We start from the raw sequence: 18,768 nt of genomic DNA, 5'->3' as shown, positions 1-18,768 counted from the left end.
CAGAACAAATCTCCCTTTTTTGCAATTAAGTTTAGAGGCAAATCTGCCTGTTTGCATTTCAGGTCTCAGAGTATTGCTGCTGTGTCCATACATGTATCAGCTACACCAAAGAAGATAAGCTTGCTAAACAGGAATACAGAGGTAGTTCTCCACATATGTTTCAGTGCAACCTTTAGACCTGCTCACAGGACAAATCAAGTGGGTAAGTATTTCTACAGTCTTGTTTTATATGATTTTTTTTAAGAGCACTACTTGTTGGGCCAAGATGACCTACTACTGTAAAGTTGCAATTGCAAGATCCCCTTTTGGGCATAAGCTTCACTAGACTTGGTGGGATTTACTCCTGAGTAGACATGTATAGGGTTGCCTTGTTGATTTAAGTAAAATTTTCCAGGGATGGGATGGAAATATTTTAAATAATTTCAAATAAAAGAATAAAGGAGATATGTGTGGTTGTGCCACTGAAAAGCTGTATCAAAAGTGCAGAATTGCTTGTCCTTCTATGGACAGCACCAGTGCATCACCAGAGCAGGTATGTTGTTGTTTAGTCGTGTCCGACTCTTCGTGACCCCATGGACCAGAGCACGCCAGGCACTCCTGTCTTCCACTGCCTCCCGCAGTTTGGTCAGACTCATGTTGGTGGCTTCGAGAACACTGTCCAACCATCTCGTCCTCTGTTGTCCCCTTCCTTTGTGCCCCCCATCTTTCCCAACATCAGGGTCTTTTCCAGGGAGTCTTCTCTTCTCATGAGGTGACCAAAGTATTGGAGCCTCAGCTTCACGGTCTGTCCTTCCAGTGAGCACTCAGGGCTGATTTCCTTCAGAATGGATAGGTTTGATCTTTTTGCAGACCATGTGTTATGTACTGAGCTGAATCCTAGAACAATAGGATTCAGAATCAGCGGGAGCTACCCAATCCAACTCCAGGTGGAAGTGAATCCGCAACCTGATTGGCCTGCTGGAGCAGCCAATCAGGCGGCTGGCAGAAGTGAATCTGCTACCTGATTGGCCTGTAGGAGCAGCCAATCAGGCTGCAGGCAGAAGTCAATCCACAATATAATTGGCCCACAGGTGTAGCCCTGAAGTAGCCAATCACGCAAGGCCCATTGTGTAAATAATGTATATAAGCAGATGGTTTTGGGAAAAGAGCCATTCGTCTTCTCTTCTTCTCCTTGATGAATATGAGCTGAATAAAGAGCATGAAATTCACTCTCGACTCCGAGTATATTTCACTGGCGACGAAGGTGGGATCCTGCTGAGCTGACCGCCACCACGCACTGCACCGCAGCACCGCCACCTGCTGCACCGCTGCATTGCACCGTGCATCCAGGCTTCAGCTCCAGGACCCAAGGAACCCAGAATGGCAACCGACAGCAGCTTCTTGCCATTCAAACCAGCATCAGGAGACTGGGAAGGGTACGCCGCCCGTTTCAACTTCCTCCTGCAAGCGAAAGAAGTCACCAACGATGCCATGAAGAGGGCGACATTCTTCAGCGTCTGTGGAGAGGAGACGTTTGAAATCGCCCGGGCTCTCCTTGCACCTAGAGATGTCGCTACCGTCTCTTACAAAACAATAATGGAACGGCTGAAGGAGCACTTTTCACCACAGCCCTCGGTGGTAGCTTGCCGAAATGCCTTCTACGCAAAGCGGCAAGCCCCAGGGGAAACCATAACTGGGTTTGTGACCTCCCTCCGCCAAGCCGCCCGGTTATGCAACTTCTCAGAGTTGGAGAACATGCTTCGTGACCGCCTCGTCGGTGGCCTGAGGGACGAGATGTTGCAACGACGCCTCTACGCCAAAAAAGACCTCACGTTCCAGATTGCTCTGGAGGAAGCCCTGGCAACCGAAGCCGCCGAGAGGTCAACGCAAGAGGCACGACCGGCCCCGCCATCCCAACCGAGGGTCTACCACGAAGACCTCACCGACGAATCCGAATCTGACAGGGAGGAAGTACACCGAGTACATCGGCGCACTCAAGCAGCACACACACCACAGCAGCCTCGACGAGAAGGAGGGAACTGTGCAAGCTGCGGGGAGAACCACGAGAGGAGGACCTGTCGTTTCCGCAACGCAGAGTGCAGGCAGTGCAGAAAATTGGGACACATCGCCCGGGTGTGTCGGGCTCGACTCACCCGCCGACAAGCATCAGATGACCGACCCAGGAGCCCCAGGTCACACGGCACCATGCACCAAGGCAACTCGACGGAGATCACGGACTACCAGGTATTCCAGTTGCCCCATCCCAGCACAGAGAAAATTTATATAGAGGTACAGATAGAGGGAGCCCCATGCCGCATGGAGCTGGACACGGGTTCAACTCTATCCATAATCTCGGCCCGAACATTAAGGGAACTGTGCCCTAATGGGGGTCCCAAACTAAGGCCGGCCCCATTCACCCTCCGGGACTTCCAGAAACGTAAGGTCCCTACAATGGGGGTGGGGACCTTCAGGGTGCAATATCGAGGGCGAAAGCAACAATTGGACTTGCTGGTAGTTAAGGGCCCCTACGTTAGCTTACTGGGACTGGCATGGTTTGGACCTCTGGGGCTAGCCGTTACCGGGGTGAACCGCACTAGCTTACAAGTGGACGTGGACGCCATATGCAAAGAGTTTCCAGGGGTTTTCGATGGGGCATTGGGACGATATACAGGACCCCCCATTGCCCTACAGCTAGACCCCGCTGTACGACCCATCAGGCACAAGGCCCGCCGGGTCCCGTTCGCCCTGAAACCCCGCATAGACGAGGAATTGGACTGGCTCGTGGAGCAAGGAGTGCTGGAGCCGGTGCCCAACGCCCCCTGGGAAACTCCAATTGTCACACCCGTCAAGCCTAACGGTTCGGTCCGCATCTGTGCAGACTACAAATGCACCATAAACAAGGCTCTCACGGCCCATGCATACCCAGTGCCAGTGGTCAGCCATGTCCTCGCCACCCTGGCTGGGTCAAAAATCTTTGGCAAACTGGACTTGGCCCAAGCGTATCAACAGTTGCCTGTGGACGAAGCCACAGCAGAGGCTCAGACGATTGTGACGCACAGAGGGGCATTCAGAGTAAAGCGGCTGCAATTTGGCGTTAGCGTGGCACCAGGCATATTCCAGAATCTAATGGACTCTCTCCTTAAAGGGATTCCTGGCGTCACCCCCTTCTTCGATGATGTACTGATCGCCGGGCCCACACCAGAGGAATTTGAGGACCGCCTCCGCTCCGTCCTGCACCGTTTCCAGACGGCGGGCCTCAAGGTGAAGCGGGAAAAGTGTTTACTGGGAGTGCCGCAGGTGGACTTTCTGGGATTTAAGGTGGACGCAGAAGGGGTCCATCCAACCGGTGACAAGGTACGGGCCATTTGTGAGGCCCCAGCGCCCAAGAGCAAGCCCGAACTTCAGTCATTCTTGGGACTATTGAACTTTTACCATGCCTTCCTTCCCCATAAGGCAGCGGTAGCGGAGCCCCTACACAGACTCCTAGATAAAAGGGCCCCTTGGGTGTGGGGCCAGCGACAAAGGGCCGCATTCCAGGCAGTCAAGGACTTGCTCGTCTCGAACTCGGTCTTGGCACACTTCGACGAGAGGCTGCCAGTGGTGCTGGCATGCGACGCCTCTCCCTATGGCATCGGCGCTGTCCTGGGACACCAACTCCCGGATGGAAGAGAGGTGCCGGTGGCATACTTCTCCCAGACGCTTGCTGCAGCCGAACGAAACTACTCACAGATTGACAAGGAGGGTCTGGCAATCGTGAAGGGCGTAAAAAAATTCCATGATTTCTTGTACGGGCGGCCCTTTACCATAGTGACTGACCACAAGCCGTTGCTTGGCCTGTTTGCCCCCGAGAAGCAGACCCCCCAAGTGTTGTCTCCACGTGTCCTCAGGTGGTCAGTTTTCCTTGCCGGCTACCAGTATGCACTAATCCACCGCCCTGGGAAGGCGATGGGCCACGCAGACGCACTCAGCAGGCTACCACTACCAGAAACAGGCCCCGACCCAGCGCCTGCGCAAGAGGTTATGACCCTGGAGCTGCTTCCCGACCGACCCATTCAGGCACAAGAAGTTGCGCACCATTCCACAAAAGATAGGGTCATCTCCCGGGTCCTGGACTGGGTGTGGCGAGGATGGCCCAGCAGCAGCCCCGGGCCAGAATTCGCTGGCTACACAAACCGCAAACATGAACTGTCGGCCCACAAGGGGTGCCTGTTATGGGGAAGCAGGGTTGTTGTTCCCCAGCCCCTCCGCAAAAGGGTCCTCACAGCCCTACACGAGACACACCCAGGGGTAGTGAGGATGAAGGCCCTTGCCAGGAGTTATGTGTGGTGGCCGGGGATTGACAGAGAGATAGAGGCCTGGGTCCAACACTGCCAGACCTGCCAAGAATCCCGCCCGGATCCCCCAAGGGCCCCAGTCCAGCCCTGGGAGTCCGCCCGACATCCATGGTCACGCTTGCACGTGGACTTCGCTGGCCCCTTCCAGGGAAAAACATTCTTCATAGTGGTGGATTCCTACACCAAATGGCTGGAGGTCGCACTGGTACCGTCCACTTCTACGGCGGCAGCCATCCGGGTACTACGTAAGCTGTTGCAACCCACGGGCTCCCTGACACCCTCGTCTCGGACAATGGAACCGCATTCACGTCAGAGGAGTTCCAGACCTTCACAGCGCAGAACGCCATCCGCCACATCCGCTCAGCACCATTCCACCCTGCCACCAATGGCCAAGCGGAGCGCATGGTGCGGACCACCAAGGACAGCCTCCGCCGCATAACACAAGGGGACTGGGAATACCGCCTTGCCGCATTTCTTCTAGCACAGCACAGCACCCCAAACACAACGACGGGCCGGAGCCCAGCTGAACTACTCATGGGCCGGCGCCTTGCAACTAGACTGGACCGACTTCACCCCGACAGAGCTCAGGATGAGGTAGTGGTGGGGAAAGGCAGGAACCCCCGGACATTTGTGGCCCAGGACCCAGTGTATGCAAAGAATTTTGGGGCAGGCCCAGCATGGGTACCCGCCACAGTCACCAAGGTGACCGGTCCCGTGTCGTACGAGGTACTAACGGAAGGGGGGCAATGTTGGCGCCGCCACTGCGACCAGCTACGGCGACGATTCCCAGGAGGAACCCAGGAGGAGAGCGGGACAGAGGGGTCCCAAGGGGACAGCAGGGCAGTGAGGCCTGTAGAGCGAGAGGGGTGGGCAGGGAAAGCAGAAGCAGTAGGCACAGAGGGGCGCCCCGAGGCTGGAAGGACACCGGAACCAGAGTCACAACCTAGTGGTTCAGTGGCGCCAGACCAGACAGCCCCGGCACAGCCAGCAGCCTCGGAACACGAGCCAGAACCAGAACCCCTGACCAAGGAACACCCCAGGCCACAACGCACACGGAGGCGGCCAGCAGACCTTGGGGACTACGAATGCAACTTCCCGGGCAGGACTGGAACTTAGAGGGGAGGGGTGTTATGTACTGAGCTGAATCCTAGAACAATAGGATTCAGAATCAGCGGGAGCTACCCAATCCAACTCCAGGTGGAAGTGAATCCGCAACCTGATTGGCCTGCTGGAGCAGCCAATCAGGCGGCTGGCAGAAGTGAATCTGCTACCTGATTGGCCTGTAGGAGCAGCCAATCAGGCTGCAGGCAGAAGTCAATCCACAATATAATTGGCCCACAGGTGTAGCCCTGAAGTAGCCAATCACGCAAGGCCCATTGTGTAAATAATGTATATAAGCAGATGGTTTTGGGAAAAGAGCCATTCGTCTTCTCTTCTTCTCCTTGATGAATATGAGCTGAATAAAGAGCATGAAATTCACTCTCGACTCCGAGTATATTTCACCATGGGACTCTCAAGAGTCTCCTCCAGCACCATAATTCAAAAGCATCAATTCTTCGGTGATCAGCCTTCTTTATGGCCCAGTTCTCACTTCCATATATCACTACTGGGAAAACCATAGCTTTAACTATACGGACCTTTGTAGGCAAGGTGATGTCTCTGCTTTTTAAGATGCTGTCTAGGTTTGTCATTGCTTTTCTCCCAATAAGCAGGCGTCTTTTAATTTCATAAAGGATGTCACCATCTGCAGTGATCATGGAACCCAAGAAAGTAAAATCTCTCACTGCCTCCCTTTCTTCCCCGTCTATTTGCCAGGAGGTGATGGGACCAGTGGCTATGATCTTAGTTTTTTTTATGTTGAGCTTTAGGGCATATTTTGCGCTCTCCTCTTTCACCCTCGTTAAAAGGTTCTTTAATTCCTCCTCACTTTCTGCCATCAAGGTTGTGTCATCTGCATATCTGAGGTTGTTGATATTTCTTCCGGCAATCTTGGGATTCATCCAGTCCAGCCTTTCGCGTGATGAATTCTGCATATAAGTTAAATAAGCAGGGAGACAATATACAGCCTTGTCATAAATCCTTTCCCAATTTTGAACCAATCAGTTGTTCCATATCCAGTTCTAACTGTAGCTTCTTGTCCCACATAGAGATTTCTCAGGAGACAGATGAGGTGATCAGGCACTCCCATTTCTTTAAGAGCTTGCCATAGAGCAGGTATAGTCCTGAATATTCCAGTTATTTGTGTTTGAACAAATATATGTGAACTTAGGCTCTCCCCCCCCCCCCCCACACACACACAGTAGGGTAACCTGATGCTCCTTGAATAATTGTGTAGGAGGGATAATTATTTCTGGTGTTCTTGACAATTCATACTAGCTGAAATTCCCTTTCCTTCACAACTTTTTTTTCTTGTCTTCTTCTTTTTCACTGGGCTGCCGAAGAGCAGTTATAAAAGGATCATAAAGATATGATGTGTTTTTCAATTGCTGTTTGAATTGTGGTTTTTTTTTTTATTGTTTTAAGCTGCCCCGAGTAATACATTTGCGTTAGAAGAGTCTGATATAAATTTCTCAATAAACAGTTGCCTTTAAAATACGTACCATTTTCTTCTTCTTTTTAGATATCAGATACAACCTGACATTGGATGCTGATCTCTTGTCCTCTCGAGTGACTTCTCGAGGATTGTTTAAAGAAAATAAGGAGAGGTATCTACAGAGTAATATCCTAGTCCGCTCCACGGAGAACTGCAAGGAGCATGTTTTTAATGTCCAGGTAGATATTAGCTAACTAATCTGTATGTTATCCATATTTGTAGAAATGAATGGTTGTGGCCTGGCCCTTACAAACAGCAGATAGCAGTTGCAGCTTGCAGCTAGTCTGCCTGTACAACTTCAGAGAGCCATTGAGAGACCCATAGCTGCCAAGTATCCCGTATCCGCCGGGAAAACCCCTTTTTCCTTACTGTTTCCCGGCGGTATCCCGTTTGGCGATAAATCCCGGCATTCTCCCTTAAATTCGCTTCTTCCCGGTGGCCATTTTTCTGGTGCCGCTTTGCCCTTCTATGGGCACCGGAAAATGGCGCCGCCGGCGCCGGAAGTCGCTTCCGCGCATGACCGGAAGTTGCGTGAAGCGACTTCCGGTGGCGCTTCGCCCTTCTATGGGCATCAGAAAATGGCGGCGCCGGTGCCGGAAGTCGCTTTTACGTGTTTCCGGTCATGCGCGGAAGCGACTTCCGGCGCTGGCGCCGCCATTTTCTGATGCCCATAGAAGGGCGAAGCGCCACCGGAAGTTGCGTCACGCAACTTCCAGTCATGCGCGCGCTGCCGATCCTGGATCTTTATGACCCGGACTTGGCAGCTATGGAGAGACCATATGATGGAATGTTCCATTGGCATCTGTATATAAGCTCCATCACCTCCTATCAATAACAACCATCTCAGACCTTAGGATTGGCAGAGGAGGTGCTGCCACTGGGGACTGCCCAGTTGGTGTTGACAGGGCCATTTCAGTGGAATTTGTGGGGTGCTGTTCCCAATGTGGTGTGCCTGTCTCCCTAATTGTTGACTTTCAGGAGGAATATAAAAACATCCCTGTCTAGGCATTTGGTGGCTTAAAAACACTGCACCTGGTAACCCTGAGGTAACTAGCTGAGATAATGTTTTTAACTGCAACTGTTTTTATTTTTTATTGTGAAGGTGTTAGCCACCTTGGGCAGGGCCGTCTTTAACATACGTGGCGCCGGGGTGCAAAGATCTGCCCACAACACCCCCAATTTGGGGGGGGGGCAGGTCAAAGTTCTTGAGCTTTTTAGGGGGCCAAGTCAAAGTTGCTGAGCTTTTAAGGAGGGGAGCAGCGAAAACCACTAACATGAAAAAATAAAAAGGGGCAGAGATAACTCGGTCTTTCCGTTTTTGGAAAGAGGCTAGGGCTTGCTGATCAGAAGGTCGGCGGTTCGAATCCCTGTGACGGGGTGAGCTCCTGTTGCTCGGTCCCAGCTCCTGCCAACCTAGCAGTTCGAAAGCACGTCAAAATGCAAGTAGATAAATAGGAACTGCTACAGCGGGAAAGGTAAATGGCATTTCCATGTGCTGCTCTGGTTTGCCAGAAGCGGCTTTGTCATGCTGGCCACATGACCTGGAAGCTGTATGCCGGCTCCCTCGGCCAATAATGCGAGATGAGCACACAACCCCAGAGTCGGTCACGACTGGACCTAATGGTCAGGGGTCCCTTTACCTTTACCTTTAGTACTGTGATAAGTTAGTCTTGTGCAAAAACAAAATGTTCGGCAGAATGCAGTGTATATTTAAAAAAATCTTCAATATTATTTATCAGAGTATCAGATCATTTGACCATTGAATTACAGGTATTCTCAGCCAGAAGTTGTGTATATGAGAAATATTAACTGAAGAGATTTCAGTTGGTGGTTTGTGTTTCTATGTTTGTGTATACAGGAACCCTCTGATGCTGTCAACTCTCTTAGTGTGCGTGTTGATATTGGCCTCAATAATCCTGGTTCAAGTCCTGCTCTTGATAAAACTTCCCCTGCATCTGTTACTTACAGTGTAAGTATATTAACACACATTACTCTTATTGCATAATCCATAAATTGACACGTGATCAATATGAGTCCCACTATAGGAATAGAAAACAAGGTTGCTTTAGTGGCACTGATTGGATAAATCCATCAGTGCCATGACTAGGCCAAAAATATAGAATTTATTAACAAGCACAGGAGCCAGCATTCTTTGGACCCAGATTCAAGGTTCAGGGACTAGAAATGCCTCAGTTGAGAACAGCTTTACAAGCCCTCAAATCCTGACTCACATTGAAAATTTCATCAAAGAATACTTCCTGGCTTACCATCCATTTGCAAAATGTTTGGAGGGAGCAAATAGCAACCTACCACTGTCAAAAAAAGACGGCCTTCAATGGCGAGTTTCTGTCTGCTCAGCAGCAGCAGCATGTCAACAAAGGGAGCTGTCAGTTTCCTTAAATCGGCGCTGTGGTCTAAACCACTGAGCCTCTTGGGCTTGCCGATCAGAAGGTCGGCAGTTCGAATCCCCGTGACAGAGCGAGCTCCCGTTGCTCTGTCCCAGCTTCTGCCAATCTAGCAGTTCGAAAGCATGCCAGTGCAAGTAGATAAATAGGTACCACTGTGGCAGGAAGGTAAATAATAATAATAATAATAATAATAATAATAATAATAATAATAATAATAATAATAATTTATTATTTATACCCCGCCCATCTGGCCGGGTTCCCCCAGCCACTCTGGGCGGCTTCCAACAAAATATTAAAATACAGAAATGGCGTTTCCATGCGCTCTGGTTTCCATCACAGTGTTCTGTTGTGCCAGAAACAGTTTAGTCCTGCTGGCCACATGACCCGGAAAGCTGTTTGTGGACAAACACCAGCTCCCTCGGCCTGAAAGTGAGATGAGCGCCACAACCCCATAGTTGCCTTTGACTGGACTTAACCATCCAGGGGTCCTTTACCTTTTTACCTATGGTTAAGGAAACAAAAACAAAACCTCATGATACACTGTTGAAAGCAGACCAGGTGCAGTCTTGGAAAGATACTTGGAGACAGGGAAAGGATTTGGAGAGGGTGGTGTGAGGCTTAAGTACTTTCAACATCTCTTTGTCAGCCTCATTACAGTTAAAGCAGAATTAATGATACGAAGTAAGGCATATTTTCTTGAACTTACAAAGTTCAAAAAGTTCAAAGTTCAAAAGTTCAAAGTTCAAAAAAGTTGAGTAGTCTTCGGGCAGGAGTTGGGTTACAGAATTATAAATGTGTTAATTTATTAGCATAGATACAGAGAACCACAGAGACCCTTACGATGACACAGGAACTAATAACAGCTGTTTGGATTTTTATTTCATTTTTATTCATTAAATTTCTTTCCTACTCTTGCTCCCAACGAAGACCAGAAAGAAATATGGATTCCCCCCACCTTGAACAAAGAAGATGGGAGTATTTTTTTAATTTAATTTTAATTTTATTTTGTAGATACCATTTGTTAAAGATTGCGGTGAGGATGAAGTCTGCAACACCGACCTCGTGCTTGATGTTCAACAGAAAGGAAATAATGGGTAAGAGTAGTTTAGATTAGACCCAATTTTGCATTTTGGTTCAAAATTTCAGGTTGGGCTTTGTATTACATATATATATGTTGTAGACTCGAGTCCAACCACATTAACTGTGTGTTTCTGTTCTTTCTTTTTCATCCCTGGCAACAGCAAACAACACTTTGTTATCAGCAGTAAGAACAAAAGATTGATATTCAGTGTGAAACTGAGAAACCACAAGGAAAATGCATACAACACCAGAATTCAAATTGCTTTTTCCGAAAACTTGTTTTTTGCTTCATCTTCTTCACCTGTATGTGTTTATTTCGGTTTCTACCGCTGTCATTGGTAGTAGTGATACCACTTATTATTTTTAGAAGAGTATTTACTTTTAGATTTGTGCCACTTTGTTAGCTAGTGTGAATCCCACCCAATCTCTTCACCGTTGAAAAGATATGGCCTGAAATATCAAAACTGCATAATGTTCTATTTTGTCACAAATCAGACCTGTGCAAGTGTAGTCCTAAACATGTTTACTCAGATGTCCCACTGAGTTTAGTGGGACTTCGTCCCTAGTAACCGTGTGTTAGAATTGCAGCCTAATTCTAGTAGTTCAGTTTGCCAAGCTTAAGAAAGAAACGAGCCAGCCATCTTAACCAGGGCCAGATTTAGGTTTGATGAGGCCCTATGCTACTGAAGGTAATGGGGCCCTTTATATGTCCAGCTGTCCTTTGTCAAGAACAAATTGCCGCTGTTTTTTTGTGTTGAATATATGCTATATGGTAATTTATGGACCTAATAGGTATCTAAAACCATTTGCACGTGCAGAATGTAGGCACCCTATATATAGAAATGAGCAAACCAGTGATATTTTAGGGAGCAGACGAGCAGGTGAGGCCCATTACTTACATCATAGGAGCCTACACAACACAAAACACTGTTGCTGTATGTAGGTTTTGTTTTATTTTATTTGTTTTTTATCTTATATTTTGGAAATGTACATCCGGGTTTTTTTCCTTAAATTTTTTTGGGGGCCCAAGCTATAGCTTATACATAAACCTGGCACTGATCTTAACGCTTAGGGGGAAAATCAACTGACTTGTGCCCTTTTTCTCCCACCCCAGTGTATGAGACTTTCAGTGTTATAATCACTTACTTCAGAGTAAGCACTACTGAACTCAGTATCACAAGAACCACCCTTTAAAATCATAATGTAAGCCTTCTCTGTTTCTGTTCTACAGTTTAATGCTGAAAAATGTCTGCTTGTTACCTTTAGGTAGACGGAACTGAAGTTTCGTGTCAGATGACCACTATTCAGCAGCTTGTTGTCTGCCAAATTAGCTACCCTGTCTTTAAAACAGGACAACAGGTAATCTGTTAGAGTTCCTATGTATGCTAGGTTTTGCAGAAACAACCAGCTTTGGCTTCATGCATGTGTATTGTAGCTCTGCTGATGTGAACAAGCATCCCAGAACTCTCTATGCCTGATTCTAACCAATTGAATGAACAAATTCCTATGCCCCACAAATAACCCAGAGATGCATTTTAAATAAAAGCACACATTCTACTCATGTAAAAACACCAGGCAGGCCCCACAAATAACCCAGGAATGCATTTTAAATAATAGGACACATTCTACTCATACAAAAACACACTGATTCCCGGACTGTCCGTGGGCCGGATTGAGAAGGCGATTGGGACGCATCCGGCCCCCAGGCCTTAGGTTGCCTAACCCTGGGGTAAGTATTAGGAATTAGTGTGGTTTTCATTGCATCAGTGCCAATGGTTCTGATTTGGTGGTGGTGGGAAAGCAATGCATATTTACAGCTGAGTTCTTTAAGACAGGTCCCTCGGGTGTTTATCTTCAGCACAAAGTAGCTTGCGGAAATATTTTGATGGCTAAAAGCTGAACTCAAACTATTGCAATACTTTTACTATTAATATTTATAGGTGAAAATTAAATTCTAATTCAACAGCTGTGATACTTTTATTTCCATGCTTTATAACTAAATAACAAGTTGATACTAGTATAATATATAAACTTCAGATTAGCAGCAGATCAGCTGAAGTACAGAAACCGGCTGTAGTATGTACAGGTATATGTGCTTGGAGCGAGACAGACAGTGAACCTGGGTTCAGGTGTAATGCTAAGCCAAACAATTGCTTAGCCCCAGGCGGCCTGGCAGCAGTGTGACTGGGGAAGGTGCTCTAAGAACTCACATGTTTGCTCATTCGTTCTAAGCCATGATTTGGCTTAGTGCTATGTGCAAACCGGGTCATTGCCATAAATAAAAGTGGCTTTGCTTATTTTAATTTCATCTTTTATCTCTGTTTGTCATAGGTGTCTTTTGATGTTCATTTTGACTTTAATTTGAAAAATCTTCAGAATCTGGCAGTTCTGCGTTTTCAAGCTCTGAGGTATAGTATAATATTTCGTATAACATTTTTAGCACGTTTCTTGCAGCTTATAGCAACAGTTAAGGTATTATTATCAGCCTGTGTTTATAAATGTGTTTATAAACGCATTGGACGTTTAAAATATGCAGTTCTTTTTCTTATTGATAGTGCAAGCAATGAAGAGGATGATACCAATAATCAGGTCAACCTAACAGTTCCACTTCGCTATGATGCAGAAGTTCACTTAACAAGGTAACTCTAAAATGACCAACAGTTTTTGCATTAACAAGACTAGTCAAAATTCTGGGCGACTGTAAAAACTTTTTTTAAAAAAAAGAAGAGAAAAGGAACAATAAATACAGGCCTTATCAGTCATAATATTAAGACATAACCAAAATACACATTTTACATATATAAATGTATTGCTCTCCAATAGTTATTTCTGGATATAGCCAGCACATATGCATAAAGGTGCCCTCGAGTGCACCCCCTCTGGCAGGTACCAACTTCCCTTTTTATCATCTGTACTACCGTATATGCTGGCATATAAGGCGACTGGGCGTATAAGACGACCCCTTACTTTTCAAGTTAAAATATAGAATTTGGGATGTACTCCAGCCCTTTTTTGGCGGGGAGGGGAGGGGAGGCTGTCTTCTCCAGCACTCAAGTCTGCAGCCGGGGAAATGGTGGTTTGTTTGCTTGCTTGCTTGCTTAGTTATTGAGAGGGGAAAAGAAGCCAGAGAGAGGAGAGATAGAGAAGCAGAGACATCGATCAAAAGGAGGGAGAGGGAGAGGGAGGCAGAGACATCGAGCAAAAGGGGGGGAAAGAAACCATAGAGAGGATAGCGATAGAGGGGCAGAGACATCGGAGGCTCACACAGCCAGCGAAAGACGCTGAGCAGCAGTAAAAGAGAGAGCAGAGAGCGATGGACCAGATTCTTGGACCCGGCGTATGACGGGCCCCCAACTTTTGAAAAAAATTTCCTGGGTTCAAAAGCCGTCTAATACGCCAGTATATACGGTAATCATGAAAGTGGCATGTGCCCCCATGAATTAATTTCAATTAATTTTCTCACATAGTTGCTGGTGTGGCTTTAAGGAGAATTCCCACCACCCCCATAACAGATCTGAAAGAACAATCTTGGAGACAGTCTAATGGTTCTATTGAGGTTTCCTATCTTGATTCTAGCGTCCATAGGGGAAAGAGAAATTAGGACACATAAGTAATAGAAATGTTGACATTTTTATTAAGCTACTAGCTGGCCCTGCCATGCGTTGCTTTGGGTTATTTGTGTGATCCTGTGCCGATCCATGATGTATCCCTGTGATTCCCCCACTCCTCCCTTCACCCCCTGGCTTATCCCTGTGATTCCCCCCCTCATCCCCCTCCCTCATCCCTGTGAATCCCCCAACTCTGTCCTGATCCATGACCTATTGTGCCTCCTCTTACCCCCACCCCTGGCTTATCCCTGTGATTTCCCTCCTCTCCTCCGTCCAACCCCCCCCCCCGTGTTATCCCTGTGACCCGTTCATTTTGCACACAATCATTCCCCCAATGCGCATGTTCTGTAAAATTTTGCCCTGTCCCAAAGCTGACTCCCCTACCCATGTGTGTTATGTGAAATAACATTTATTCTACCCAAAGGCACGGCCCCTTGTAAAAGGCCCATATTCAGTTGATTCTATGCTGCGGCCTATTCACCCCCCATCCCCCACCCAGGCAGGCCCCTAAATCCACTTAGCCTAGTCTGCAAAGCTGAGGCGAGATACTGTGGAGAGGGCAGGTTTCATCCCTGTGTCTCCCCCCCACCCTGCTCTGACCCATTACCTATCCCTGCCCCCTATTTGGCCCCGTCACACACACACACCCAAGTAGGCCCCTACCTCCACTTGGCAATGTTGGGCCTTGTTGCTGCAAAAGGCCTGTTTTCAGTTTACATTTATATATATATAGATTGGTACAAGCGAATGTCTGACATTCTAATATAATCTGAATCTGCTGACATTCTAATATAAAAGTTGGCACTTAAGGGTGTCCAAAAGAACTCAAGGCACACAGCAATGAATGTTGACAGTAATCTAAATGTTGAGTGTCACGGTTCATTTCTGTACGTCTGGGGAGAAAAGGAAATACATATATAATTCTGGGCACTGACACAATTCATCTGGGATTTCCAGCATTAACATGTGAATGATCACCACACGTTGGCCATTCACTAAGAACAACCCTGAAGGAACAGGTCAAAGGATGCTATTCCAGCATCCTTTTCTCACAATAGCCAACCAGATGCCTGTAGGAATCTCAAAAGCCTGGCATGAGTATAACAGCACTCTCCCACTTGTGATTCCAAGCAACTGGCATATAGATGTATACTGCTGCCAATATCGGACACAGTATACTGCCATCATGGCTCTTGGCCACTGATAGGCTTATCCCCCATGATGGTGTAATAAAAATAAACCAACATATAAACAAATCTTTTCCAAATATGCTTCTGAACTCAGTGCCTCTGATTTAATACAAAAACAGAAACCACCCACTAAGATTTCCAAAAGAATGCTTATTGATACTCTTATTTCTGCTCAGGTTCACCCAAATGAACTTTTATGAGGTTTATTCGGAAAACCACATACCTTCAACGGTGAACAGTTTCAATGAAATTGGACCCGCGTTCAATTTTTCTGTTAAGGTTGGTAAATATCTCTGCTAGCTTTTAAATCCCTAAGAAATATTTAGTTTTTGCATTTCCTCCTAAAGCGTATTGAACTAAACACTAAGCCGGGGGCAACTTACTGGGCTGGAGCGAGAATAAGCAGTGCATGCCAGTCCCAAGACAACGTGGCCATGGGTAGGTTGCCACGTATCTTCTTCTGCACAGCCCTGGGCAAAGGTGGGAGGGAGCAAATTTGGGAAGTCAAACTTACCCCATCTGCTCAACATAGTCTACTTTTGGTCTTCCACCAGTAGCACTGCTGTTTTATGTTTAGGTTCTTAATTTATCTGCATTTATTAATATTCTGCCTTTGCTGCAAGTATCTCAAGACCACATACATGGCCTCACCCTGTTATATCCTCACGGCAATTCAGTAAGAGAGAAAGTGACCGGGGGGGGGGGGTTCCTCATCATCTGAGACAATGATGATGGGCGTGTCTGGCAAGACTGTGCTGAAAGGACTCATTGAGTTTCACTAGTGAACATCTGAAATCCTTTCCACATTGCAGCTGTGCATACAAAGCTCTGTGCCAGTGCTTTGCCTGAAGGCTTAATGTTTTGGAAACTTTGCCAGTTTTAAGCCAAATGCACACATGCCACCACACCCTAACTTCAAACCCAAACATTCTGTGCTTATAATTTTTTGTTGGCATCCAAGGGTTTCTGAATTTTGTTTTTGAGAATTCAATGTCTTAACAAAAAAAAAAAGACATGTTAAAAATTGAGGAGGGTATATGGGCCAAGAGAAGCATTATAGAGAATGAGAAGAGGAGCTAGGAAAACTGTAGGGAGCACTAAAATCATATCCCTTGGCTTCTGGAAGCTTTCTGCATTCCTTGTTCTGATTTTAATGCCTTGAGAAAATATTCCCTGCACATCTTCGTAGAATTGTTTTGACATTGAGAATTAGAATGTCGTGTATCTTTTTTTTTTTTAAGGTTAAGTGAAAGCTTTCAGGAAGGCAAATTCTGCCCTGTGCTTTGATTGTGGTTCTACAAGTCCAGTTCATAAGCACATATGTACATTTTATAGTGGTAACCATTTTTAAAGCTTGCACTTCCCCACTGTTAGTAATAACAGAAAACAGGTCTTACAAGATAAACCAACATCTGCAGGTTATCCAGATAATTCTTTGTTTTTCAGATCACAACAGGAAGTATTCCCCTAAGCATGGCATATTTAAAGATCCGTATTCCAGAGCACACCGAAGGGAACAGTCCGTTGATGTATGTGACAGCTTTGCACACCAGTCAGGTGAAAAGACAGTCTAGATATTTGAATTACAGTTTGGTCATCTGCATACTATCCCTTGCTTTTTTCTGTAGGACTAATTGCAGTCGTTAACAGTTGTCAACAGGTTTACCATACCCATTGAGCCAATCACCCATCTCCTACTACCCTTCTGAGAAAAACCCCACCCCACCCTCCCACTATGTAAAAGGGTCTAGTGACTTCTGTTTCAGTGTATCTGAAGAAGTGTGCATGCACACGGAAAGCTTATACCCCTAACAAACTTAGTTGGTCTCTAAGGAGCTACCAGGGCTGTCTTACCCATTAGGGTTAGTGGTGCCCTGCACCATTGCGCCCGCTCATCAGGGGCGCCCAGCAGCAGGAGTCCAGGACCAACTGGGAACAGCTGCGAGGGCATGCTGGGCGGCGGCAGTGGCAGCTCATCCTACAGCCAGCCGCGCTCTCTAGCTTCCTGCCTGGGAGAGGAGGCAGCGGTGGCGGCACACAGAGCTATGCAACGCCCTTCTCCCTCCTGCCCGCCCCATGACAGTAATGGAACTGCTCGGGAACATAGCTGCCAAGTCTCCCATATTCTCTGGGAAATCCCCATTTTTCCAGCTGTTCTTAGCTGAAAAAACTGATTTCCCCCCCCCCCGGTTTATTCTGGCGTGGTGGCCATTTTGGAATTGGGCGGAGCATGCTCAGAAGCGACTTTTGATGCTGCTCTGCCCAGTTCCAAAATGGCTGCAGTGTGACTTCTGGTGCGGCGGCCATTTTGGAACTGGGCGGAGCATGCTCAGAAGCGACTTTTGATGCTGCTCCGCCCAGTTCCAAAATGGTGGCAGCGCTACTTCCGGTCTGCTACTTCCGGTCCGGTCCCTTATTTCTCGGACAGCAACTTGGCAGGTATGCTTAGGAAGCCCACGCAGCAAGCGAGCCTCGAGCTGCCGAGCGCAGGGGGTGGGGAGGACGGGGAGGGGAAGGGGCGCCGAGAATGTGGCGCCCTCCCCTTCTGCACCGGATATGCTTAAAACAGCCCTGGGTGCTACTGGACAATTTTTAATTTTATTTATTTCGACTGCGTCAGACCAACACGGCTACCTACCTGAATCTGGTTTACAACACAGTAATAAAGGTGACATGAATGCAATGCAATATGGAAAGATTAACAATGCTAGGACATCCTGTACCACCATTCCATTGTTTTGCCACTGATTAAGGCTGCAATCCTATACATACTTACATGGGAGTAAGTTCCCTTGAACTACTGAGCCTGACTTCTGAGTAGGTATGTATGTCTGTAGTTCAAGGCTGCCATCAGGTATGGGAGTAAAGCTCTCTATGCTCAATTGGACTTTGCTCTTAAGAGATATGAAAAGGATTGAACTTAATGCAGTGGGGGCTGCAAAACAGAAATGCTGCCTTCTGCTTTTGTGAAATGTCCTGTCAGTTCTAGTTCAATAATACATTTTTTATTTGTCACATGTAGTAAGGCCATTGCATAGATAAAAACAGTTAGCATGAGCTAATTAGCTAGATAAAATCTCCATGTGCTCCTTCACATCTATTATTAGTATTAGTATTATTTGTATACTCTTTCTAGGGTACTGATATCAGCTGTGATGCACGGATCAATCCATATAAAATAGGACAACAAAGCTATACTGCATCATTTAAGAAGGAGAACTTCAAAGCTATGAAAGAACTGGTGAGTTGAATTTATGACAGCTGAGACCCTAGTTATTTCATTGTTATTTATAGAAAGTGAATACCTGGACACTTCATAGTTCAGTTTAGTGGCTTTGTACACCCCACATGTCAATCTAGCTATGACTTAATCATCATGTGGTTCGGGTTAACCAGCTCTGTCTTAACTAGAAACTGTCCTGTTTGAAAGGAAATGGAAAATTCAGGGTGACTATATGTCAGAATTTACTGGTTGCTTGTAGTAACGCATGAAAACATTCTTGCAGCTGGAAGAGTTGGTGCTTTGGGTAGCAGACTAGAGATGAAATTATATGTTTTCCTCCTTTGCTATCTCAG

General features: G+C 46.8%; 1 protein-coding gene across 1 annotated transcript in view; it reads left to right on the top strand.

Annotated features, from left to right (window-relative positions):
- ITGA2 (integrin subunit alpha 2) overlaps positions 1-18,768 on the top strand; it is a 63,759-nt gene that overhangs the window by 34,815 nt on the left and 10,176 nt on the right. The window contains exons 16-26 of the mRNA XM_035100567.2: positions 63-202; positions 6,934-7,085; positions 8,765-8,875; positions 10,326-10,408; positions 10,556-10,697; positions 11,661-11,753; positions 12,726-12,802; positions 12,950-13,033; positions 15,369-15,471; positions 16,639-16,749; positions 18,329-18,433. Coding sequence (XP_034956458.2) covers positions 63-202; positions 6,934-7,085; positions 8,765-8,875; positions 10,326-10,408; positions 10,556-10,697; positions 11,661-11,753; positions 12,726-12,802; positions 12,950-13,033; positions 15,369-15,471; positions 16,639-16,749; positions 18,329-18,433 — 1,201 coding nt within the window. The remainder of the gene's footprint in view (positions 1-62; positions 203-6,933; positions 7,086-8,764; positions 8,876-10,325; positions 10,409-10,555; positions 10,698-11,660; positions 11,754-12,725; positions 12,803-12,949; positions 13,034-15,368; positions 15,472-16,638; positions 16,750-18,328; positions 18,434-18,768) is intronic.

The sequence above is a fragment of the Zootoca vivipara genome, chromosome 11 (assembly GCF_963506605.1).
Source record: "Zootoca vivipara chromosome 11, rZooViv1.1, whole genome shotgun sequence".
In the NCBI taxonomy this organism is placed as follows: domain Eukaryota; kingdom Metazoa; phylum Chordata; class Lepidosauria; order Squamata; family Lacertidae; genus Zootoca; species Zootoca vivipara.
Note: the sequence above shows the minus strand (reverse complement) of the source record. Positions and strands in the feature narration are given on the sequence as shown.